The sequence below is a fragment of the Gekko japonicus genome, unplaced genomic scaffold (genome assembly GCF_001447785.1).
Source record: "Gekko japonicus isolate JY-2015 unplaced genomic scaffold, Gekko_japonicus_V1.1 scaffold802, whole genome shotgun sequence".
Lineage (NCBI taxonomy): Eukaryota > Metazoa > Chordata > Lepidosauria > Squamata > Gekkonidae > Gekko > Gekko japonicus.
Genome location: NW_015175994.1, coordinates 740,030 through 765,948, shown reverse-complemented (window position 1 = coordinate 765,948; position 25,919 = coordinate 740,030). Strand labels below are relative to the sequence as shown.

The window sequence follows — 25,919 nt, the reverse complement described above, 5'->3', positions numbered from 1 at the left end:
CAATCCAAAACAAGCAAAACTAGCAATATTTGATTTTGCTAGTACTAGACAAACGTTTGACAGTCTTGGATAGATAATTGTTTAATGAAATAGTCAAATGTGATTTATCCAGCAATTAGGGCCGGCTGTTTCACTAGGCCAACTAGGGCGATGGCCTAGGGCGCAGATCTCCCAGGGGTGCAGCGAGGCCCCTGCCACCGCCGCCCGCCTGCCCCAAGCATGGCTTTCTGGGCGCCTGCTCCACAGCACGCTCCTTCCCACCAGCTTGCTTCACCTCGCGCTCCGCCTCCTCCGTCCTGCTCAGTGCACCCCTTCCTGCCAGCTGGCTTTACCTCGAGCTCCCTGACTTGGTCGATTGTGCGGACTCCCTCTGTGTCGTCCGCCTGGAGCCCAGGTGAGAAAGGCGGACGAGAAATGGCATCACGCCATAAAATGGAAACCAGTCTTGCGTTTCGGGGGTGGGCTCGCTTAGGCACTTCCCTGCTGCTGAAGGACTTCGGGCTGGACCGCTGGGTGCCTTCTCTGGGCTGGAGCCTGGAAGACAGGTCGGTGGGTGTGCATGGACTTGGCTCCGCAGGGGGAGAAGGAGCACAACGAGCACGAGGAGGTGGCCGTCTTCCAGCAGAAGTACAGGGGGGAGAGGGGCAGACAAACAGGCCGAGCTCCTTGCTCAGCGCCCTGGCGGGGCTTGAGGAGGGCACCTGGTTGGCCATGGCTGGAAACAGGGAACTGGGCAGAGCCTCAATCAGAGGCAGCAGCAGCGCCTCTCTCCTTCGATGTTAAATGTGGTTTCCGCAAGCGTTCTTGAGCATCGCGAGATAAGGGGACAGGTTTTTTTTAAAAAAATAATTGATTGCTGAAGCCATTCCTGGCCAGAGCCTGCAACCTGACCTCAACTGCAAGGCAGGGAGGGAAGAGGAAATGCCCGCCCCGCTGGCAAAGGAGTCCCCCGCAACCAACCCCCCGTTGGTTAGTCTTTAAGGTGCTGCTGGACCTTTGCTCTTTTCCAAATCCTCCAGGGATTCTGTTGAACATCCAGGTCAGCAGGACAACCCCCCTCAGCTTCCCCTTCTAGGGAGGGACCAGGGAGGTTTCTCAGATATTGTGCTCTGCCCCTTAGATGATGGGACTTCTGCTCCAAGGGGACTTCCAGCACCAGGGCTGGGCCAAGAAGCTGTTGTCCAGTGTGTGTGGGATTTCTGGACTATCGTCTTGGATTTGGTTCTGTTCCACAAAGACCCAAGTTACTCAACCAGTAGAAACTGATTTTGGACTTCACTGCTGCCCCCTGCGCACAAGAACCGGTTGTGTATTTGAACACACTCCTTGTCAGTGAAGGGGGGGATTAGTCATCAGGGCTAGGCTTACCAAACTCCAGGTGGGGGCTGGAGATCTCCTGGAATTACAACGGTTCCCCAAACTACATCAATCATTTGTTTCAATGGAGGCCCAGGTAGCAGCTGCTGCCAAGGCAGCCTTTTACCATCTTCGGCTGATTAGGCAGTTGGTTCCCTTCCTCAAACACAATGATCTGGCTGCAGTGATCTATACTTTGGTCACCTCGAGGTTGGACTACTGCAATGCTCTCTACATGGGGCTGCCCTTGGTCCAACTCTGGAAGCTGCAGCTGGTGCAGAATGCAGCGGCCAGGCTGCTGATGGGTCTCCCCAGGTGGGAGCACATCCAACCTGTGCTTAAGTCTCTGCACTGGCTGCCAATAGCATTCCGGATTCGTTTCAAGGTGCTGGTTTTGACCTTTAAAGCCCTTTATGGTCAGGGAGCGGCCTACCTGAGGGACTGCCTTTCCCCGCAAGTTCCCCAGAGAGCACTGCGATCAGGATCCCAAAACTGCCTAGACCTCCCTGGCCCAAAGGAAGTCAGGTTGATGGCAACTAGGACCAGGGCTTTCTCGTTTGTAGCTCCATCCTACTGGGACAAGCTTCCTGCCGAGATCCGGGCCCTGCGGGACCTGTCACAGTTCCGCAGGGCCATGAAAACAGCTTTTTAGGCAGGCATTCCGTTAGGAGTGGCGTCTTACCAGCAGCGCCCTGTGTGAACTCCGATCCAACACGACTTAGCGCAGCAGCACCACTGAATGTTTCCTTAAATTGCACTTTTTTTTTCGCCATCGAAGTGATGTTTTAAATTGATTTGTCTGTGTTTTGAATCATTTACATTATTTTATCAATTGTAAAATGTATACTGTTTAGCAGTTTTGTGGAAGCCGCCCTGAGCCTGCCTTGGCGGGGAGGGTGGGGTAAAAGTTCAATAAATAAATAAATAAATAATTGAGGGTTTTTTTGTCCATAGTTTTATGATGCAATTATGGATGAATTACCATTTCTTAAACTATTTTATACTTAAATTGTGCATCTCTATACACTGCCTTGCAAAGAAGCTTTAACTATATTTCCTATAATACAGCTCCTGGGTCACATTTCATTTTAACTCATTGTTGAGAATCTGTTGATTTTTTAAAAAGGCTGACTGTGTAATCTTACACATTTTACAAAATGTGTTCCTTTATTCCTAGTCACCTGCCCATAGCTATTCAAGCTATGATTCTGGCAAAAATGAAAGCATGGACAGAGGTGCTGAAGACCTCTCCCTGAACCGGGGAGAGGAGGATGAGGATGACCATGATGAACAAGAAGATGCTGAAAAGGCTACTGAAACTGACGGGGTAGAAGCTGAGCGGCTGAAAGCTTTTAATGTGAGTTGTCTTCGAGCTTTTCTGAATTTAATTTTGTTTTAATTTGGGGCTGTTGTTTATGGGTAAATGTTGCATTAAAAGAGTTGCATTAATTTTATTTATGAAACCCTCCCCACAAGCCCATTAGAACACTTAGAAGTCACCAGGTTAACCAGATTTAAGCTTCTTTAATGCAGGAGAATTCTCTACTGTGTGTATTTGTATGTGTTTTTGTGTGCATGTTTGCCCAATGGATGGAAGCAGTGGGACAAGGCCTGCAGATAGATTCTCAAGAGTATTCTTGTGGTCAACTATTTTCTGCTATTTCCCATTTATATAATTTTGCATGACAACATGAAGAATTATTCACAGCAAGGGAAGAGCTATAGACAGAGTAGAACAATGCAGCAATGATAGCACATTGTTAATAAAAGACATAAAGCCATAGCTATTTCCACAACCTGTGTTTTATTTCCTTCACAATTTCTGTACACTATAGTCTAATCTTTTCTTGTCTTTTTTTTGTCAGTCCTAAAATAAAATCCTCGTTTGCTTAACATTTCTGGCTTTCCATTACAAAGCTCTTCACTGTGTAAGAAAAACAAACAAACAAACATGTCTTCCTATCTGTAATTGAGACGGGAAGCTTAGGAAGAGAAGAGAGCACCCCTCCAAATCCTTCTCCTCTGTCTCCCTCTTGCCAACAGATGTTTGTCAGGCTGTTTGTAGATGAAAACTTGGACCGAATGGTCCCAATCTCTAAGCAGCCCAAAGAAAAGATCCAGGCTATCATTGACTCATGCAGGCGACAATTCCCTGAGTATCAAGAGCGTGCCAGAAAGCGTATACGTACTTACCTCAAGTCCTGCAGGCGGATGAAAAGGAGTGGTTTTGAGATGGTGAGTTTTGATCTAAAACCCAGCCCTAGTTTCCATCAAAACCCCCATATGTAAATCCATGACACTATTTTGTTTTCATCTTAGTGTCTCTTTTATTTTTATTTTTGGTGACGTCAGGTCAGAGGTTTTGCTCCCTCCTTTCATACTTACCTGGATTTTTTCTTCCTTTGTTGAATGAACTTGAAATGCCTCAAGAAAAATATAGTTCATAGTTATGGAGACCACAGCAAGATATAAAGGAAGTCACACAGAGAAATAATTATATTTTGGTCAGCATTTTGACACTTATTTAGAAGACATATTGGCCCAAATCCATGGTTATGTGAGTACAACAACAAGCTGTAGTGTACAACTTCACTTGCATATGCAGATATGCATCTGTACATAGCTATTAATTACCCTTGGATGGAGAGAAGCTGGATCCAGGCCTTCCCCTTGCCATACATACAATTTGATTTAGCTCTATAAAAGCTAACAGAGATTATCAGGGCAGTGCACATGTTTCCTGATCCAGCAGGGAATAGCCGTTGGCACTTGGTGATACAATACATGTGATCTACCTACATGCTAGGGTAAGCCAATTAATTATTGCCCTGGTGGTGCAATTGCTGTGAAATGGTTCTGCTGGACGGCTTCCTAGGTGATCTATAGAAACACTGTGGGAGAGATATTTAGGGAAGTTGTTCAGCAAATCATGATAAGAAATTAATTATTTATACCCAACACAACACAAACTCAAGATGAACACAGCACTCTTAACTTTTTGCCTTCTTTGTGCCTTTTAGCCTTTAGAGTACACTTTTAACTCTCTCTTTTTAGAACTGGTACACTAAGCAGAATTATACCCTTCTACTACAGTCAATTGGCTCTTTCCTTAGGATGTCACTGCAAAGAACTTAGACTGTAGCAACTCTGCATGTGATTGCACTGTAACGTTATAAATGCTTATTTGGGCATTTCTAGGATCTCTCTGAGAAAATAAGAACTAACAAAACCTGTGGTGCTGTCATGATGCAGCGTCTGAACACATCCCATTTTAAGTAGAAAGGAACAACTAGGTTGCAGACTATTATCACTATCAGCATTTCCAAGACAATCCTCCCCCTCTTCATAATTCCAGACATCTGCCTTTTTGTCATTTTAACAATTAAATAAAAATCATGCTTTGTAATTCCTTCCTTCCTTCCTTCCTTCCTTCCTTCCTTCCTTCCTTCCTTCCTCCCTCTCTCTCTTTCTCTCTCTCTCTCTCTCTCAATGTCCATTTATTTTTTTCAGAATGTAGATGGTTGTTTTACAAAAAAAATGAGCACATCTGCTAAAATCGCTAGCTTGGGAAATGAGAGAAGCACTATTTGTAAAGTTACACAAGTGTGACACTTGCTAGACTTGTGTAGCTGATGACAAGCCATAGTACCTATGTACAAAGGATAAAATAGATTAAAAGGGGAAAAGACAATCAGAAGAATTTGTACAAATTGCATGACAAAATTTTAAAAGGTATAAAACATTTTGAGCTGTATATTAATTTGAAATTATTGATGCATATTAACTCTACTAAACAGTATCATTAAGTATTTATTTGGTGTGGATAAAATGATTTATTAGCTAATATTCTTCATGAAACTATCTGATGTTGGTAAGTTTCCTGTCTTCTACTGAGCCAAACAGTACATGGTTAGGCTCAAATATGACTTGACTCAGAAGGGTTATACTTGGACACATTCCAGCATGGCCAAAAGATGTCTATATAGATGAAGAATGGGACAGTGTAAATAGACAACAAGTTCTCTAGACCTCTTGCTGGCTGTGGAAAGCCATGACAAGCCTCCCTCTCTCACCCACAGAAGCAGCCCTGTTTGAGAACTATTGCCATGGCTGAGTAAAAGAAGCCAGCAGAAGCTTAACCTGGAATAAACCCAGAGCACCTTTTCCCACAAATCTTTCCTCAGCAACTGTACTGCCAGAGAGTGGCTGCCAACACAGAGGCCACAAGAAAGAAGAGGTTTCCACCAAGAAGGATGGCTAAAAGAGACAGTGATGGTAACTGAGTCTCCTCATGATGATGAGGCCTGTTATCCTGACATGGTCTCTAAATGTTTGCTATAGGCCGTTGCTTTCATAACATTAGTGGGGTAGGGAGGGCAATCCACCTCATACCTCGTTGTCCCACTGAAGGTTTCTTTCACATACTATTTTCACTAGACTTATCAATACTTGTCACCCAATGAATTTCATGGCTGAGCATAGATGTAAGCCTAGATCTCCCCAGGTTAAGTCCTGTACCTGTACTCTAATAAGTAAACCAGACTGGATCTGAAGAATACAGTGCTGGGCATATGACCACTGTGGTCGTTGGTCATGCTTAGCTACCAATGCTATGCTCCATCAAGTGCTCACAGGAAGACTCTGTAAGGCCAAAATAGGTGCTGCCTCCCCCTCATCTAGGGTCCACAATACACCACTGAGACAAGCAAGGCAGTTGTAGAAGACCACAGGGAATGCAACACTGAGAGATGGGCAGCACTGAGGGAATGAGGATCTCTCACAGTGGAATATGCTGTCTCAGGACAGTTAAGAAGATAGAATAGGTGATTGATTGTGAGCGGTAACTTCCATAGGTGAAGGCAAGCTGACATTCCAAAGTGTGGTGAACGTGGATTGAACACACAACACAGCTAATGCATTCAAAGATATTTATTTTCAGGGCACAGAATGTGTGTTCAAACCATTTTCACTATGTTGCTTTCATTCTGAATAATCTGTAATACTTGTGAAGTAAACCATACTTTGTGTAGCGTGGACATTTTTCTACTTAGGGATGGTTAGGTCATGTATGCTTTCCTAGTGGTTTGCATTTGTGTGATATATCATTACTTATAACTCACCTTCCTGAATGAGTCCAATCTGAGGGTGATTTATTTTTTTGCTTTGTTTTGGTGTTGCTGCCAGGACAAATGGTAGAAGTGTGAGTTCACTGCAGCGTCTAATTATTCTTCATTCCTTCTCACAAATTAGAGTCAGTTCTAAACAACAGTGATTAAGATGTGTCAAAAGGAATTTATTCTTGGAAATAATGTCATTCTGAAATGGCTGATGTTCCTTATCTATATTTTACTTTTAAATTACTTTCTCTATAGTTACATAATTGAAAGGTAATTGGAATGTACTTTTCCTATTTAACCGAATTATTAAATATCTCAAACCTACATTTTTTTTAATGAACAGCACCATTTCTAAAAAAAATTGGCAGTCTGCCACTATGGATACCACAGTACAGTGTAGGATAGCATATTCCTGTACAGCCAGCAGTTTTTTAAATTCAGATATTAACTGACTGAAAGCCACATTTAAAATGCCCCTGTTTGTTAATATAGTTATTATAACTAATCCAAACTTTAAAATTAAAGACAGTCGGTAACACTCAGTAACATTTGGACTTGGGTGATATTCTGCTGCCTGGCTGCATGGCCTTAAGAATTCAAGAAGACCAGAGAGGCTAGGGAGAGTGGCTCAGCATTGCTATTTTACAGGCATGTCTACCAGTCAGCTGAACTGTACAGACATATTGCCACTGCTCTGAAGAGGACTGTGCTGAGAAAGTCAGTGTGGAGAGGACTTTGATTTGATTTGATAAATGGAGTGGTTCTGATCCTATTTGCTTATTCTACGCCTGCTTTCCCCAGCACTAGGCAATAGCCAATGCTGCTGCTGAGGCTGACAAAGGCAAATTTGTTGCTTGCAGTGCTGCAGACTTGGAGCAGGTGGATCAAGGCAAATGCTTCACTTTTATACCGGGACACCAGACAGCATCTGCCATGTGATCTTAATGTGCAGCATTGCAATTGGTTGTACAACACCAACACATGTACACATGACCAAATCAGACAAAACATGAGAAATCAGTTATTTATATATTTACTTCATTTGTTATTATTAATTATTAATAAGATTTTTACCCTGCCTTTCTGCCCTTATAGGTGCCTAACAAATTAAAACTTACAAATTAAAATATCATCTTAGAAGCCATTAAAACCAACGTACAAATACATAATTAAGAGAAGTTAAAACTAGAGCTTAAAGTAAGTACAACAGGTAAAAAACAGTTAAAACTTTAGAAAGGAAGGAGGGATCACCGAGGGAATGCAAAGTGAAACAAAAAATGTTTTCACCTGCTGGTGGAAGATGGCAACAAAAGGGGACAGGCAGATTGCCCTGGGGAGAGAGTTCCAGAGATTTGGTGCCACAACTGAGAAGACCCTATCCTGCATTGCTACCCACCTTACCAGAGAAGGCAGGAGCTGAATCAGGCCCTCAGAAAATAATTGCGGTTGTTGGATAGGTTTGTAAGGGAGTAGGCAGTCCTTCCGGTAAGTTGGCCCAAACCAGTTTGGTGTAGTGGTTAGGAGCATGGACTCTAATCCGGGAGCACCGGGTTTGATTCCTCACTCCTCCACATGCAGCTGCTGGTGTGACCTTGGATGAGTTACAAGTTCTTTCAGAGCTGGTCTCTCATGAGCAGTTCTCAAAAGAGCTCTCTCAGCCCCACCTACCTCACAGGGTTTCTGTTGTGGGGAGGGGAAGGGAAAGGAGATTTTAAGCTGCTCTGAGACTCCTTTGGGTAGTGAAGGGCACGGTATAAATCCAATCTCTTCTTCTTCTTCTACCATATAAAGTTTTAAATGACAGCACCAGTACCTTGAATTATGCCCAGAAACAAATTGGAAGCCAGTGTAGATGAGCCAAGGGTGGAATGATATGGACCTAAACATAACAACTGAAGCTTCCAAACATTTTTTTTTAAGGGCAGTCCCCAGCAGAGAGCACTGCAATAACCTAATCTAGCTGTAACCAGAACCAACTGAAGTTTCCAAACATTTTTTAAGGGCAGCCCCCAGCAGAGAGCATTGCAATAACCTAATCTAGCTGTAACCAGAGCATATACCACAGTAGCCAGATCTTTCCTACTCAGGAAAGTCTGCAACTGGCTAACCAGTCAAAACTGGTAAAAGGCACTCCTTCCCTCAGCTGCCTCCTGCTTATCTAGCAGGTAAGCGTGGGTCCAAGAACACCCCCAGACTATGGACCTGTTCCTTCAAGGGGAGTGCAACTCCATCCAGAACTGGTCACACCTTAAATCCTGAGTCAGACCTTCCAATCACCAGTAGCACTTCCGTTTTGGCTGAATTAAGCTTTAGTTTATTAGCCCACATTCCTTCCCTGCCTTTTATCTCCCTGGGAATATCTCCACTCCTCCATTGTATCGTAACTACCCTGTGAGGTAAGTTAGGCTGAGAGTGTGTGACTAGCCTGAGATCATCCAGCAACCTTCCATGGCAGAGTAGGGTTCTGAATCTGGGACTTCCAGATCCTAGTCTGAGACTCTAACCACTACACCACACTGGCTTTCTATGAGGCTATTATTTAAATTCTCTCTGTGTTTAATTTAGTTAATGCTCCTTAAAAATATCCATCACGGTGATTTGGGGAGCTGAATCTTTCCTGCAGCCCTTGAGAATTTAATCCCAGTCAGATTGGGAGGAAAGATATAGTTACAAATGTGTTATCTGTTGAAACCAGTGGAAAGGGAAAAATATATAATTAACAAACACTGGGAATTACTAATTTTTTAATGTAATGATAAACTAAAATTAAACTGAAACTTAAAAGAAATATTGATTTTTATGCACAGCCCTATTATTAAAGTCAAAGTTTCCCACATGGTTTATATGAATCTTTCTTTCTTCCTTCCTTCCTTCCTTCCTTCCTTCCTTCCTTCCTTCCTTCCTTCCTTCCTTTCTTTCTTTCTTTCTTTCTTTTTTTCCTTCCTTCCTTCCTTCTTTCTTTCTTTCTTTCTTTCTTTCTTTCTTTCTTTCTTTCTTTCTTTCTTTCTTGTTGGAGTAAAATGAAATAGAATATATTATAGGACATATGTGGCATATGACATTAAAGCACAAATGGGGAACAGTTTCTGTTGCTTGGTGCTGTGGAATTAAATGAAGATGTCAACACTGAATTTAATTAGTGGAAGACTATGGTGATAAAGAAATAGGAATGTGTCCTAGGTTAGCTCTGTCAATTATTTGCCATCTGCAATCCAAACCATACTCTATAACGGGGGAGAGTTGTAAGCCAGAAGTGATGGGAAAGGCTCTATCTCATGGGAGTTCTTTTCAATAAGTAATGTTCTTAGTTCAGTATTAATATCCTATTTTTAAAATGCTGTTGATAGCAAGCAACTTCATTTGTCCCTGTGACATATTACTTATGTGTCCTTTCTTCAATGGCTTTGTCTTCATTTGAAAATCTTTGTCAGAAAAAAATCTGTTTCTTACTTCTGGTTCTTTTTGACTAGATAAATAACAAAAAAAATAACAAAATGCTATTTTATAGGACATTACTGTAGTTATACATGCCTTCTTAATTTTTACCATATGTCATCTTCCACTTATAGAACTGGATGTCACATAGGTACATAGCATCCAGCTGAATTTGAGTTTCTGAATTTTATATATACAATTTGACTCTCTGATATTATTTTGTACAATGCATACTTTAACTAGCTATTGACTAACCTTCTGCTGAATATCTAGGACTTGGTACATTGGATGCCATCACTTATGCATCTTTCTGCAATATTCTCTCAAACGGTATTGTATCCATTTTTCATCATGAAGAAATCAGAAACTGTTAAAAAAAATTCTTTGAAAAAACCTTCAGCACATAAAGTACAAACCTTAGTATATGAAAGTTTCAATAGTAGGCTCAAGTACACACCTGGTATTGTGAGTCATAGTGGGCATGTTGCCCATGTCTTACAACCCAATTCAAAAGCATGTTTTCTCAAAAGTGTTCAGTGCAGCTTACTCCTAGGTAAATATGAATAGGATCATGGACTTTTAAACATAAAATATCCTGATAGTCTTGTTTATTGAAAGACTAACATGATCCAAACAATCCTTTTTCATAATTAAGTAGAGTACTTTCAACAAATATTCTATCAAATAGCTTCATTTTTAATCTTGTTGTTGTTGTTCAGTCGCACAGTCGAGTCCAACTCTTCGCGACCCCATGGACCAGATCACGCCAGGCCTTCCGGTCTTCCGCCGTCCTCTGAAGTTTGCTCAATTTCATGTTCGTTGCATCTATGACACTGTCTAACCATCTCATCCTTTGCCGTCCCCATCTTCTATTCATAATTAAAATCCCTATCCTGATGTGAAGCCTGCTGGGTGAACTCTGGCAGTAACACTGTCCCTCACGACAGCCAGTGTAGTGTGGTGGTTAAGAGCAGTGGACTCAAATTTGGAGAACCAGGTTAGATTCCGCATTCCTCAACATGAAGTCTGCCGGGTGACTTTCGGTCAGTCTCAGTTCTCAGAACTCTCTCAGCCCCACCTACCTCACAAGGTGCCTGTTGTGGGAAGAGGAAGGGAATATGATTGTAAACCACTTTTACTCCTTTGGGCAGAGAAAAGTGGAGTAGAGAAAAGTGGAGTATAAAAAGCTACTTTATCTTCCCCTATCTCACAGGGCTGTTGTCAAGATTCAGTAGGAAAGAGAGAACCATGTACAATGCTCTGAGCTGAGCCCCATGGAGAAAAAAATACATCAAATCTCTTATATGCTTCTTGGGAGCATTTAAAAAAAACAAAAAAAACCCTATGTTCAAATTCAACACTCTTAATCAGGGAGTTAATCAGAAGTCTGCAGGTCATCAGAAGGAAATTACTTTGCCATTTAAAAAAAAAGTGGTGGTGGTGGTGGTGGTTCTGTAAGTTATTCTAGACTTACATGATTTGAACTGGCAAAATATCTGGCTTTCAGTTAATTGTCTCATTATTCTCTTCCTGAAGAGGGACATCTGGAACACAGATGTTAACTAAAAGGCCTTCTTTCTCATTAGCATCTGCCTACCTCGCAGGAAATAATTAAGGCTAGTGATGGAGGGAATGACTAAAAATATACCTGAGTTGAGATTTTCTTTAAATATCTTTCAACAATATTTTGCTGTTATTTCCAGCTTAAGAAAGAATGCTATGTTTGAACACCCACATCTGATTACCATGACCACCATCTAATTAGAGGGCAAACAAAAAGTTAGAGTCATAGTTTCATTGTTTGTGTCTTTAAAAATGTGAGTTGCATTCTTGGTATTGGAACTAACACTCATTATCGTAGGAAATCAGATAGCTGTTTCTGTTGATTTCACTGGGGATGACATTTCTGGATGTTACTTCTCCACCTACACCCATCCAGTTTGGGAAGAAATTTTTGGGGATTATGTCCTTTTCTGAAGGAATTCCCCCTACCAAATTTCAGTCACTTTCCCATTCTCCTTTGCACAGCAGACATAGGCTGCCATGAACTGGGAAGCTTTCTGTCCTTTCCAGGAATCTTCAATAGTTTTAAAAATGTATCACACAGGCAAGGAAAGCCAAACCCTACCACTCCATTTCTTTCAGCATTTTTCTCCCAGTTGGACTGACTTTCCTTATTGCCTCTGGCCAGGAGAAAATAAGCTTCAAATAATGGAGCTCAGCTACATATGGTAGTGGGGAACAACCGAGTTAGTCCTTCTGCCACACATACTCAGGTTTCATTTCAAAATGGATCTATCTGCTTTGCACACAAAAAGTAAGTCTTTCCATTGTCACCAAGAGATCTCAGATAAGAGAACATAAGAGATAAGAGAACATAAGATGCTGAATCTTCAGGTCTTTCTTTGTCATCAGTGGTCTCCATTTGTTTGTGCATGTGAGGATCTTTGTGCTTTACTATTGCAGAGGGAAAGCCTTCACTCTGAGTCTCTAAGATTATTGCCTAAGATGATGCAATAATAGGTAGAAAAATAGAATAATAGAATCATAGAATGTTAAGCATTGCCAGAGCCAAACATTTTAGTAACTCTGTCAAAAAAAGAGATAAGGTTGGTCTGGCATGACTTATTCTTGATAAACCCATGCATAGAAACACCAACTGGGATCATTATTTTTGGCAAGAAGAGGGACTATTGCCATTAGGATGAACATTCAATCATACACCTAGCAGACACTGCTCCTCCAATAAAAATAAAACAAGGCAATGAGGTATCAGAAATTACTGGAAGACCACAAGGTTCCAAATCATTCTCAAATATCCAAAATAATTTTGTTGAGATTTGAAGCATTTATGATATTTACAAATGGTTCTTGTTTGAGTCAGAACTTGATGAGTAAATTTCTGGCTGCACATGCCTACACTTATACCAATGTCTTCTCAGAAGGTTATATCAACAATGTACAATTCTAAACAATACCAGAAGTCTTCTAAGTTCTGAAACAAAGGATTCCACATTACCTGAGAAGTGTCCCACCCTGTCTTGATAAAATGGAGCATAATTAAATGCCTGTAATTTTGCCTCTCCCTACTGGCCCAGATGTGTAAGGGCCCTGGCATTATCTTTCAGGCTGCCTTGCTGGGACTTGAGTCAGTAGCACAATGTGAAGTACTTTGGCCTAAAATTGTACTCTGCTGCTTTAGGCAAAGGCTCATAAACTAGGGTTGCCAGGTCCCTACCTTCTGCTGGCGGGGGAATGGAACTTCCCTTCCTGGATCTTCTGGCACATGCGATATGCACGCTGTGATAACATCACCCAGAAGTGATGTCATCATGCTAGGCACGTTGCCAGGGGGGTGCTCTAGCATTTGGCCAGAAACTCTATGGTACCATAGAGTTCCTTGGCCGAGTACTAGACCGTCCCCCCGGTGACATGCTGGGTGTGATCGCAGCACTTTGGGGGTGGGGTTCCCCCACCAGCTGAATCTGGGCTGGCAGATCGGGGGCCCATAAAGTGGGCAAACCCCTACCCCCAGCAGGGGAATGGCAAGCCTATATATCTTTGGCAGAAGAATCTAATGCAACGATGTTGAACTCATTTGTTATGAGGGCCGGATCTGACATAAATGTCACTTCGTTGGGCTGGGCCATGTATGCCATAAAAATAATGCTGGGTACCAAAGATATAAACTGTATAAAGGACAGCGGCTGGTAAGCTCCAAGTTGCTGTATCCTCACTGCAAGGCCCCATGAGCCGGGGGGGGGGGGTCCAAAGGAAATCCATATGGGCGGACAGGAGAGCCAGCAGGGCAGCACTGGGCAGATGCTCCCACACTGCTTCACTGCTGCAGATGAGGTTGTTCTGCCATGCTGAAGCCACAATCAGAGTGGCTCTGCTCATTCCCACCTGAACATTCTTCTGTTCCTTCCCTTGCACTAGTGGCTTGCTGGCCGCATAAGAGCCCTGGACAGGTCAGTTCTGGCCCCTGGGCCTTATGTTTGACACCCCTGATCTAATGCATGCATTAGGAAGATGGTTCATCCACTCACTACCAAACCCATCCTAGGTTTCACTACAGATCTTTCTGTAGTGATATTATTTAGAGCAAGGCAGTGTTCCCTCTAAACTGAGTTAGTCTGAGCTAGCTCACAGTTTTTTACCCTCCAGCTCACACATTTTTGTCTTAGTTCAGGAAGGATGGCTCCAGGGCAAACTAATTTATGCAGTAGCCAAATCCCTGGCTCACAACTGTAATGCCAGTAGCTCACAAAGTAGAATTTTTGCTCACAAGACTCCACAGCTTGGAGGGAGCATTGAGCAAGGGTGGGTTTGTAGGTTATACAGGGAGACAGGATCCATAGCAGTAACCAGTATATCCTGGCCATTGGAAGGCAAGAAGGATCAGGTTTCTTGCCAAATGCTGTCGTTTTCACAAATATGATCATAATTCAGCTGCAGAAACATGTTAATTTTTGCACAGCTTAATCTAAACGGAGATCACTTGCATAGAAGTGAATTCCATTTAGATTAAAGTTTATTTCCAAATAATGGCTGCGGTCACACGGAACATTAGCCACGCAAGAGAGACGGAAGACAGGCGGATTTTCCGGGCGCGATCTCACCGGTACATCTGGGAAGTGTAGCACTTCCATGGCACAACAGAGGCTTCCCGCTGAAAACGCGCAGCAAAATACTAGTACCTCGGAGATAACTAGTTTCCGGAAACCGCAGGGCAAGGGCGGGCTCATGATCACGTTTCCGGTGGCATCTGGCGCCTGCCCATGGCCCCTTGCGAAAAAGGTTCCCCCCCCAAGTCTCCGTGGATGCACACACGCACCCAACGGAGCATGCGCATTTGTCGTGTACACAAAAAAAGAAAACCAGTTTGCCGCACCGCATGCTTCTTCGTTGCGCGCAGGCGTGTCCTGTGATCGGCACCTCTCCCTACCCACAGAACCTCCACGGTACCTCCACAGGACCTCCACAGGAGGTCTGATCGCTTAACCGCGCATTAGTTCGCCCCGGGGCAAACAGCCACGCCCCCCCTCAGTTTCCTGCCCGTGTGACCAGAGCCATTGTATCTCAAATCAGCCTGCTATCCAGAAAAAAAGCTCCATGAGACAGAACACATAAAAATCAAACCAATAGAGTTTTTTTACTGACTTCCTATTTTAATATGGTTTTTCATGGCCCTAAGCAACCTATTTTCTTGGCAGTATATTCCATGGGATCCAATGAAACTGACCTGAATAAACAGGACTAGGACCAGGCAGTATAGCTTTTTGAGCTGATCAGCTCATGAGAAACATGTGGCTTCTGGTAGACACTGGGAAGAGTCAGTTAATATTACCGGGCTCCTTCTCCATTCTGTATTCATTACCTGTTGACAATGGCTGCTTGCCAAACTCCTCTTCACACTTCCCTGCCTTTACAAACCACCAGCTTTGTTTGAACATCTGTCTCATGTAAAAATCACGTCAAGGTATTATGAACTCTTAAAGCACAAATCACAAGAGATATACCTGGCATACTAGCCAGCCCTTGCCCAGTCAAATTGTGTATACCTTTACTTTACAGATAGTCCTACTCATTTCAGTGAGACAGGAATAAATTGGAATTAGCTTTGACATTTTGTACCTGCAGAAATAGGAATTGCCCAGAGTGTGCTTGTTGTCTCTTTCTTCTCTGTAAGTACAGGTTTTTGCAGGATGATGGATCTTGGGCAATTATTGCTACTATGTATTGATATAGAACAAGAGATACTTGTTCTAAACTCGGTGTCTCTGGCAAATAGTCCTACATTTGGGGCTATTATTGGCAGCTGGCTATAATAAGAACAATATTAGAAGCAACATGAACACTGTCTGAATTAAATAGATTGCTGCTTTGAAAATTAAACTTGCCTTTTTTCAAAGTAATATGTTCAGCAATAATCATATGAGTCCCGTCCCCCCCCCCCCGCCAGTACTTGCTGGGGATTTGCTTTTTTTCATTTGTATTCAGAACAAGAATGAATGGAAAATGTTAAAACCAATGCCAAAATGCAAGGCTACAAGAATTAAAATGACAAATCCTTTTATATTTACTGAGGGCATAAGAGCATATTAAATTAGAACAATATCAGTACATCCAACAGAGTGCAGTGCTGTTCTTCAGTTAGTAATGCAGAATGTTGCTCAAACATGCATATTGTGCTAGTTAGAATTGCATGCTTCATAGTGAGAGAGAATAGCTTAAGCATATGCCATTAGTCTCAAGAATCCTTTTCATTCTTAATTCTGTAACAAGATGTTGGTGAGTGTATTCATGTTCCATTGGAGGTATTCTGATTTAATTGACAGAATATTGTATTAGATATTTGAGATCACTTCAGAGGTCATTTCGGGGGGGGAACGCGGGGGAACACAGTTCCCCCGGGTGAGGTGCAGGGGGGCGGGGCACATGACGAAGCCCCGCCCCCTGCTTCCGGCCGCCCCGCTTCCGGCCCTCATTCAGCCAGGAGGAGGCAGGAGAAGAGGGAGGGTAAGTTGCTTCCTCCCCGCCTCTCCCCACCCCTGCCTGCCTGGGGCCAGGGAGGGCCTTGGCGGGGCTTCCTCGCACTCCCGCTGGCCTTGCAGGTCCACCGCCGGGCCCCTGATGTCAGGGGGTGTGGCATATGCTAATGAGTTATGCTAATAAGTTCCCCTAGCTCTTTTTCTACGAAATGACCCCTGGATCACTTAGTGTTGATGGCACTGGAATAGCCACTGTGTATCCCATAACCGGAATTAGTGAATATCAGTTATTTTATCAGGGAAATGTTTCTTGAGTAGCACTCTGAGGTTAACATTTAAATGTCCTAGCCCCACTGGTGGACCTCCTGATGGCACTGGTATTTCTGGCCACTGTGTGATACAGAGTGTTGGACTGGATGGGCCTTTGCCCTGATCCAACATTGGCGTTTCTTATGTTCTTATGTTCTAAATATGTTTGTGTTGGTGCAGTTACTTCAGAATGGATAAGGTTGTTAAGATACAACCACATTTAACACTGAAACTAAATTGAAAGTTCAGCACTTAATATTATCTGTAGAAATGTGTTTATTTTTGAAGCATAAAGGCTGTCACATAAAATCTGCATCGGATTCAGTCTTAAACTTGGCTTCTGATATGCAGTACAACAGCCAATTAGTACTCCATATGTTATTGTTTTATGTAATCTACTCTCATTCCTTCTCATCTAATTATATTTGCACTTTTGTCTCTGGGCAATGTATTATAGATATTTCTGAGGGTGCCCTTTGAGACACGTTTTAAATGTCTTACTTATTTCTTATATTTGAAAGCAGTTCCCACTGATTTACTTGCACATAAGCATGCTTAGAAAGCAATTCCATGCAGGTCTACTCAGAATCCTACTCAACTGTATTTGGGGCTTTCTCCCCGAAAAGTGTTTTTACAATTGCACAGTTACAGTTTCAGCTTTACCTTAAATATCTGTTGTAATACCTCTTTTGATATACAAATATCAATTAATGCCCTATTTAGGCAATTATAACTTTACATTTACAGAGGAGCTGTGGTGGCTCAAGTGGTTAAGACACTGAACTGCAGGCTGTGGAAGGTCAGTAGTTCAGCAGTTCGAGACCCGAGTGTGCCGCATGACAGAGTGAGATCCCGTCTCTAGTTCCAGCTCCTGCCAACCTAGCATTTCGAAAGCAAGAAATTGCAAGTAGATAAATAGGTACCACTTCAGTGGGAAGGTAACAGCATTCCGTGCGCCTTGGTGTTTAGTCATGCCGGCCACATGACCACAGAAATGTCTTTGGACAGCGCTGGCTCTTCGGCTTTGAAACGGAGATGAGCACCGCAACCCTAGAGTCGGATTCGACTGGCTTTCAAGCAAGGGAACCTTTACCTTTACCTTAACTTTACATTTGGGGACTAGGTGCTTGGATTACAGAATACCATTCAAGAATTTAACAACAACTATTGGTTTTATCAGTGTTAATGTTTTCAGTACATTTGTTCTGTGAGGGTTGCAGTACATGACTTCAGATGGTTTAATCAGTTTTCTTTTCGCATTATTTGTTCTTAAAACAATAGCTTAAAGGGGGACATTTGAATGGTTCTATCATGCAATTGATTGCTTGTCCACCATGGTTTATGGAATTTTGATTTTTAAGACTTATGTGGAAGAAAAGTCATACAAATCTATTTTTATTAATTTCAGTAATAAAGGTGACATCACATAATGCAGTGAACTGGATATGCTAAGTAAGGCAAGTTCAGAAACTGAGTAACCATCCACATCCAGCATTTGAGGACCCAGCCATAATAAATATAAAAATTATGACACATGAAAACAAAATAATGCAGTGAAAAAGAATGACACAAAATTATGTCTTTTACCACATATTTCTGCTTGCTTGTGTGTGCAGCTGTCGGTTGAGAGAATGTGCCACATTTTGGACTGCCAGGAATGTGCACAAAAACTTGCAAAACTTGTAAGATGCCAAAAAAAGTATGTAAACTGGAGCCCCCTCTACCTTTTGAGCTGGAGACCGAGGCCAAATGCCCCTCCTGCAATGCCGCACCACCCCAAACCCCCTGCTGCATTTGTCCTGCCTTGGAAACAAACTTTACTCAAATAAGATGGCAGCTTGCAAATGTGTTTTTAGGTTTTATGGACTGAACTCCTTTAGTCTTGGAGAAAGTGATCCATATTTGACAGTACAACAGTGTAATCCTAATACTAACAAACTGAATGAAAATTCATGTGGTTTATATCTCGTAAAGAAGAGAAAAATATGACTTTTATGTGCTCAATCTAAAATATTTAGGCCACAATCCAGCCAAAGTTAAGTGTTGCTAAATTTCATTTTCAGAGAGTTAGAGAGCAATCTTAGGAAGGTCTAATCAGATGTAAATTCCATTTTATTCAATGTCTTACTTCCAGGAAGGTGTTCTTAAGATTGTAGCCTTAATTATGTACTGAACTCGACGTCTCAATAGTTTCAATTTGTTGCAGATCCAATCTTTTCATTTTTAATTGATGCATCATATTGCAATAGTTAACATACAGATGATTGTTGACTTACCCTCTTCTAACTAAAAGCCTCAAGAGACTAAAAATAACAATATTCAGTCCTGAGAATGGCTTGCAATAATTTCCATGACCTTTGAATCAGTAATTTACATTTCATGTTACAGCTGAATCTTTGCCCATGTACCATAGTTAAGCACCATAGATTGGGGTGCCATGCAGTGAGTTTGTAAAAATTAAAGCAAATGTGCCTCTCAAGGAGTGCTACGCTTCCCAGATGTGCTGGTGAGATCGCGCCCGGAAACTCCGGCTGTTTTCCGTCTCACTTGTGTGGCTTCTGTTACGTGTGACCGCAGCCATAGTCTGGTTTCTGAAAGTCCTAACAACAAAAATTTGCATACACTGATCTCATTTCAGAGTATTGAACTAAAGCTTAATCCTGACATGATGAAAGACCTACTGGTGACCAGAAGATATGACCAGAATGGGTGACACGTTAAATCCTGGTCAGATCTTCTGTTCACCAGTAGAACTTCTGTCAGGTCAGGATTAAACTTCAGTTTAGAGCTTTACATACAGTCCAAAATAAAATAAATTGGTGGTGTGGGGGGAGGAGGCAGAAAACACAATTTTGAGGGATCTGTGGATTGACTACAGGCTTAACTTCTAACTAGTTTTCATTTTTCATTTTTACAGTCTCCATTTCCATTTTTTGTTGATATGAAAATACATTTCAATGAATGGACCCTCCTGCATATGTTCTAGTTATGAGCACTGCTGTGGATTTGGTAATGATCCTAGTATTTTCTTGTGTTTTCTCTCTCTTTCATAGTCACGACCCATCCCTTCACACCTTACTTCAGCAGTAGCAGAAAGTATCTTGGCATCAGCCTGTGAAAGTGAAAGCAGAAATGCAGCAAAAAGAATGCGACTGGATCGACAGCAGGTACCTGATATATGGGGGAGAGGGAATCATTATTCAGAACTGAGGAATATGCACAGCCTTGCAAAAGCTCTTGCTAGGAGAGAGGAGTGAATGCTCTGTGGATTCTGTTACATGCTTTCAATCTTTTCAGGAGCGTAGTGAAGCATTAGGCTGGAGACAAGTATATCCTAGTTCAATGGGATTTACTCCCTAGTAAGTGTTCTTTGGCTCTTCAGAGGAAGGCAATGGCTAACTATGTCTGCTTCTCACTTGCCTTGAAAGCCCATTGCTGGGGCTGCTACAACTTTACACACACGTTCTTTGGATTCTAGTCTTCGAATTTTATATTCAAGTCCCTCTCCGGGGTCCATTTATATGTTTAAAGTAAGAAAGCTGGCAGACACATGATTTGGGGTTCTCAGATAACATCTAAAACAAGCATCAAGCCAAATGCAGTCTACCAACCATTGCCTCACAGTCAAGTAGGGGTTCAACACCTAGCTGGGCAAAAGTAACAGGATTGTGAAATACCCAGAAGAAGGCTACTGAGCTGCAATCATTTTTCTGGGTTACGTTCTCGATCCTAATCTAAACCTCTAAAGCTCATGGGTCTTATCACTGGTAATGGATGTAATTTCCCGTATTGAATGTTGCATTCAAAGTGTGAGCAGAGGGAACTTTTGGTTTATGGCGACATGCTAGCAGACACGTCTCCCGGACCTCCCGGGGAAGCAATCCACGCGCCAGCGGTTGAGAGGGGGGATGATTGTTCACCACCCCCCGGAGCCTTTGCGAAGGGCTCCTACCCATGGGGCTTCTGAAGGTTGGCCTCTTTGCCAGCGCATTGCTGGGGAATTGAGGCGCTCTTCCACCCCAACGGTCCTGCCGTTACTGCATCCATAATGGAACCAGAGCCACTAACCGGGACAAGTGTTGGAGATCGGGTGTATAAAACATACCTTAAGTGAGGTCTTCGGACCACCAATGAGCAGTGAGTCGAGTTAAAGCAAAATGCCGGGAATTTAAAAGAAAGCCCCCTGGGAATGACGAGCGAGCAGAGGAGGGGCCCCTCCCATATGCCTAAATAGAACAGCAATTTTCCAAGGGGGGGCTGAAGCAAAAGCATTGAAATCTGTTTTTAAAAATCAACCAGAGTGCCAATAAGCGTTTGGGCGAATTTCAGAGGCTTCAGCAAGCTCTTATAAAAGTAAACAATCCAGAAACATGACGTGGAAAAAAACCCGGAGAAAGACAAACAAGCAAAAGTGGAACCACCGGGAAGCATGAGCCCCCGACCGGAAGATATCACAGAGTTTTCTAAACTGTTGGCAGATTCTTTGTGCCCTCTACTGGACCAGATGACAAATATCAATCAACAGCTGACAGCTTTAAACCAGAATCTTGCAGCTCAGCAGCTCCAATTGACTGAAACTACAAAAACGACTGAGAAAGTGAAGGAAATGGATGTCAAAGCTAAAAAGGTTAAGAAAAAGGTTCAAATGCTGGAAAAGAAGCAAGCTTCAGATGAATTTCAACTTTTGCAGCTGCAAATGGAGAAAGCTAACCTAGTCCTCCGGTTCCAAGGGGTCCCAGAAGCAAAAGAGGAGAATCTAAAACAACATTTGAGCATTGCACTAGCTCCAGTTACAGATTTAAAAGCGGAATATCGTGTAAGTGAAATGGATGTGGTTTACAGAGCCTATTCCATTTATATCAAGAAAAATAATCTGCCTGGGGAGATAGTGGTTAGATTCTCGAAGAGACATGTGAGGGATCAAATCCTGAAAGCAACTACAGGAACGCCCTTGAAAATTGGAGGCAACACCATCAGGATTCTAAGAGACATTCCATTTGAAATAAGGAAGAAGAGGAAGGAGTATAAAGATTTGATTCTGTTTTTACAAACAAACAGCATTCCCTACAGATGGTTCATCCCCGAAGGCGTCATTTTTTGAACTGCAGGACAAAAAAGAAAAAATGGACTCTGTTTCCAAAGCACATGAGTTCCTGAGACTGCAACTAGGAGAGTCAGGTGAGGATGGCAAGAAAGAAGAAGACAGCAAACTTAGCGATTAAATGGACTCTGCTACTTCCGACAAGGACTCTGCTTCCGAAAAGGGAGCGACAGCCCCCAAGCGAGAATACCAATTGAGGATTAGAAAAGATAAAACAAAATGAAGGCTGAAGAACTCTGAATTATGCCTTGAAGTTTTTAACGATGCTGTTGTGATTTTCTTTAAACAGTTTAATTAATGGTTTTAAAGATAAATAATATAGCTTAATCGACCATGTTCAATGTAATCTTAGCATTTTAGACTAACACTGATACAAGCTTTTGTAATGATCTCATATACTTGGGTTTTTAGTGGTTTCCTTTCCTTTCTCCCATAGTTGTAATTCCCCCTCCCCTTTTTTGTTGTAGTTTATAGAAAAATGCAATAAAAATTCCCCTTCGGGTGGCAAAAAAAACACCTAAGTGTGAGCAGAGCATATCTGATTCAATTCTCATGTCTAGTGTGTAATCCTAGGAGAAGCAATCATGTCTCACCCTCAGTTCTTCATCTGTAGAATGGGAATAATACCAACCTGACCCCCACACACACACACACAAAAGGAATGTCTGACAAGCTCTCTTTTTGTAGCATGAGATGTTGACTCACTCTGCAGCAGTGGTAAAAAAAACAAATTCTATGCTAGGGGTTATTTAGAAAGTGATTTGAAACAAAATGTGTGTGCATTTGGGACAACCCATAGAGTTCACATTGCCATATCTCAACAAAGACATTGTATTGCTAGAAGGCCCAGAAAAGGCAACCAAAATGATGAAAGGTAAAGGCTAAGGAGTGTAGAGCTTTTTAGTTTGGAGAACTAAGGGAAGCATGATGCAGGTTTTTAAATGATGGTGTACAGCGAGTGGAAAGAGAATTTTCTCTCACTCTCTTTTCAATCAAAGAGTAAGTTACTTGTGGGATTCACTGCCATAGTTTGTAGTGATGGCTGCTAATTTAGTTGGCTTTAAAAGATAAATTCTTTTTAGAGAATAAATCTGTCAATTGCTCAAAGTGGGCAGCCATATTGGTCTGGAGCAACAGAACAAAGTTAGAGTCCAGTGGCACCTTTAAGACCAACTTCAAGGTGTGAGCAGGGGTCATTGGGGGGGGGACGCGGGGGGACGCCATCCCCCCGGGTGAGGTGCGGGAGGGCGGGGCTTGGAGCTCCCTGCTGGTGCCCGCTGGAGGTCGCCACCGGCTGTGGGGAGGACACACTTCCGGTGATGTCAGGGGGTGTGGCATATCCTAATGAGTTATCCTAATGAGTCCCCCTAGCTCTTTTTCTACGAAATGACCCCTGGGTGTGAGCTTTTGTGTGCAAAGCACACTTCGTCAGACAATGAAATGGAATTACAGATTAGACTTGTATATACACAGGGTCAGGGAGGTGTCCTGCTCAGACGCTCTTTGCAGAGCTCCGAGGCATTAAGGTCTTTCTTCTTATCTTTTGGATTTGATTTGTCTCACAGAGTTACTCTCTAACTTATAATAGTGTGTTAGGGTAGCCCGTTAGCCTTGTAGTTCAGACAGTTTGTTTTGTTTATAGATAAGACTTAAAGAGGACATCGGCAAATGCTGGAGCTGCAGCTGTAAATCTTTTTAAAAGTTTCCAATTACAGAGAGACTAGCTGCTGCAACCTTCTAACATTGTGTGCTGTCTTACTGCTGCCAAAATGACTAAGAAAAGAAATAGAAATGACTCAAACTCTGGCTCTCTGGTAACACCTTACAGTAAATCTTCAAAGCAGCTTCACATAGATGATTTTCTAAATGACAGAGCTCTGTGGAAAGGGATTCCTCCTTTGGAAAACAGGTTCAGTGTTTCGGAGCTCTCAGAAGACCTGAATCCCTCTAGTTCCTTGCAAGTTCCATTTCTGAATAATGAGGCCTTTGCTCAAAGTGTGGGAGAGACTGCTATTCCCCACCAGGAACCTACTCTGAATTCAAGTCCTCTAAATTCTACAGCTTTAAGAGAAAACAGGGAAACCTCAAAAGCAGACTTAATTAAATTGATTGGTGATCAGTGTCTTCTTACGGCTGAGACAGTCATAGCCATCTTCCAACCACTAAATATATCAACCAATCTGGCCAGTCTGGAAAATTTACTTAAGAGAAATCTGGAAGGAGGCATGCTACATCCAACAGCATCAAAACACTCATCCAAAGGAGAGGTTGGTTCTAAGCTACCGCAAAAGAAAGACTTTAATGCTGCTCCTTGCCATAAAGTTGCAGATCAGTCCTCCTCAAAGGATTTTCTGATATGGAAAAGTTCTCAAGTTGCCCTGGAAATTGCTCAAATTGCAGTAAATGCAGGCCGCTGGGACAGTAGACAAGAAGTGATTTTCTCATTATGCCATTTATTGAGGCTGGAGACAGATGAGGTTGATTTGGAACAAATTGAAAGACTTCCTAACCATCCCTCAAGTAGAAGACTGGTTCTTCTATTTCGGCAACCTACTATCCCACGGATGCTGCTCAAGACGAGAGGCTTCTTAGATACATTTGGCATTTGCCCAATTAGAGTATTCCAGGACCCAAGAAAGAGCCCTCTCTTCTTGTGTGGCCGTGGCTGTGCTCCATTTGATAAGGGCTCGCAGAAAAAACAGCATACACAGGGTGGCTTGTTAAATTAGTGAAGTGCAAAATACTGAAGTGTTTTTTAACAGATAAAAAGAATGACAAGCTTGGTTATCATCTGTTTGGGTTCAAGGGAGGGAACAACATAGGTAATAAATATGTCAGAACTGGAGATTGATGTACCCCAAATTGTGAGAGAATTCAGTCATTAGATCTTATCCATCTCCTTTCTAGCATGGAGGCAAACTTTAAAGCATCTTGGCTTTGTAGAGTATTTTTCTTGTCCCCAGAACAGAAAATTACATTTAAATCTACCATTCCAAATTGTATTACATATTCAATTATATTCCTAATTGTTAAGAGTAGTAAATTGAGATTTTTTAAAATAACATTTTGTTTCACTAAAACATGTAACTGACAGAATCGTTTTCCTGGGGTGCAGTGTTATGTCAGAGATCAACAAAATATTGCATTACATTACAATCACTATTATAATATACAATTTTTAAAAACACATTGAAATATAGGAGATGTATAGCCCTTCTTGGTGAGAATACATATGTGAAGTTTGAATGAGTTAGCATATGTAGTGGGATTAAAAATCCCAATATCCCTGTTAAGTCCTGGAGGAGTGTTTGTTCTGAGTGTTGTAATAACTTGTAATTCAGCAGTTTCCCTTTCCATTCTGTTCCTGAAGTTCATTTGTAGTAAAACAGCTACTCTGAGGTCAGCCATTGAATGCATGATCTGTATGATCTTTAATTCCATTTCATTGTCTGACGAAGTGTGCTTTGCACACGAAAGCTCACACCTTGAATAAAACTTTGTTGGTCTTAAAGGTACTATTGGACTCAAACTTTGTTCTGTCAATGGCTATTAGCTAAAGACTGCACCTATATCACATTTAATGGAACAATCAACAATGTACTGCACTATAAAGAGGAACACAACCACCTATGATTTGTGTGTAATTGTAGCAAAAGTTTCTGAAAAGTTGTTTCAGTTCAAACAGTTGTAATGTTAAAAGAGTTCTAGAATTGTTAATCCTGGAGAGCCAGCGGAGTGGAGTGATTAGAATGTTAGACTAAGATTTGGGAGATCTTGGAATAGCCACTCTTCCTCTCAGCCTAACCCACCTCATATGGATAATCTCTCCCTTATTATAATTGAATAGCAACGTTCTATATTGCAATGTTCTAAATTTGGCCCCTTTAGTGTTAGGCTGGTGGGACTGCCACTTACCATATCTGCCGACCAATAAGAAGCCGAAGCCTGGTTCCGCCCACACCACCACTGCTGCGAGAGTCAGCCGGCGCCATTTTATGTTCCCCAAGGATGAGGAGGACTACCAGCGCCATTTGCAGCCACTTCTACAGGTGTGAACCACGTCCCCCCCACGTCCCCCCCACGCCAGGGCCGGCGAGCCAGGGCCGG

General features: G+C 42.2%; 1 protein-coding gene across 1 annotated transcript in view; it reads left to right on the top strand.

Moving 5' to 3' along the window:
• Positions 1-414: 414 nt before the first annotated feature.
• NOL4 (nucleolar protein 4) overlaps positions 415-25,919 on the top strand; it is a 46,934-nt gene continuing 21,429 nt past the window's right edge. The window contains exons 1-4 of the mRNA XM_015426395.1: positions 415-627; positions 2,534-2,713; positions 3,400-3,591; positions 19,765-19,878. Of these exons, the coding sequence (XP_015281881.1) occupies positions 415-627; positions 2,534-2,713; positions 3,400-3,591; positions 19,765-19,878 (699 nt within the window). The remainder of the gene's footprint in view (positions 628-2,533; positions 2,714-3,399; positions 3,592-19,764; positions 19,879-25,919) is intronic.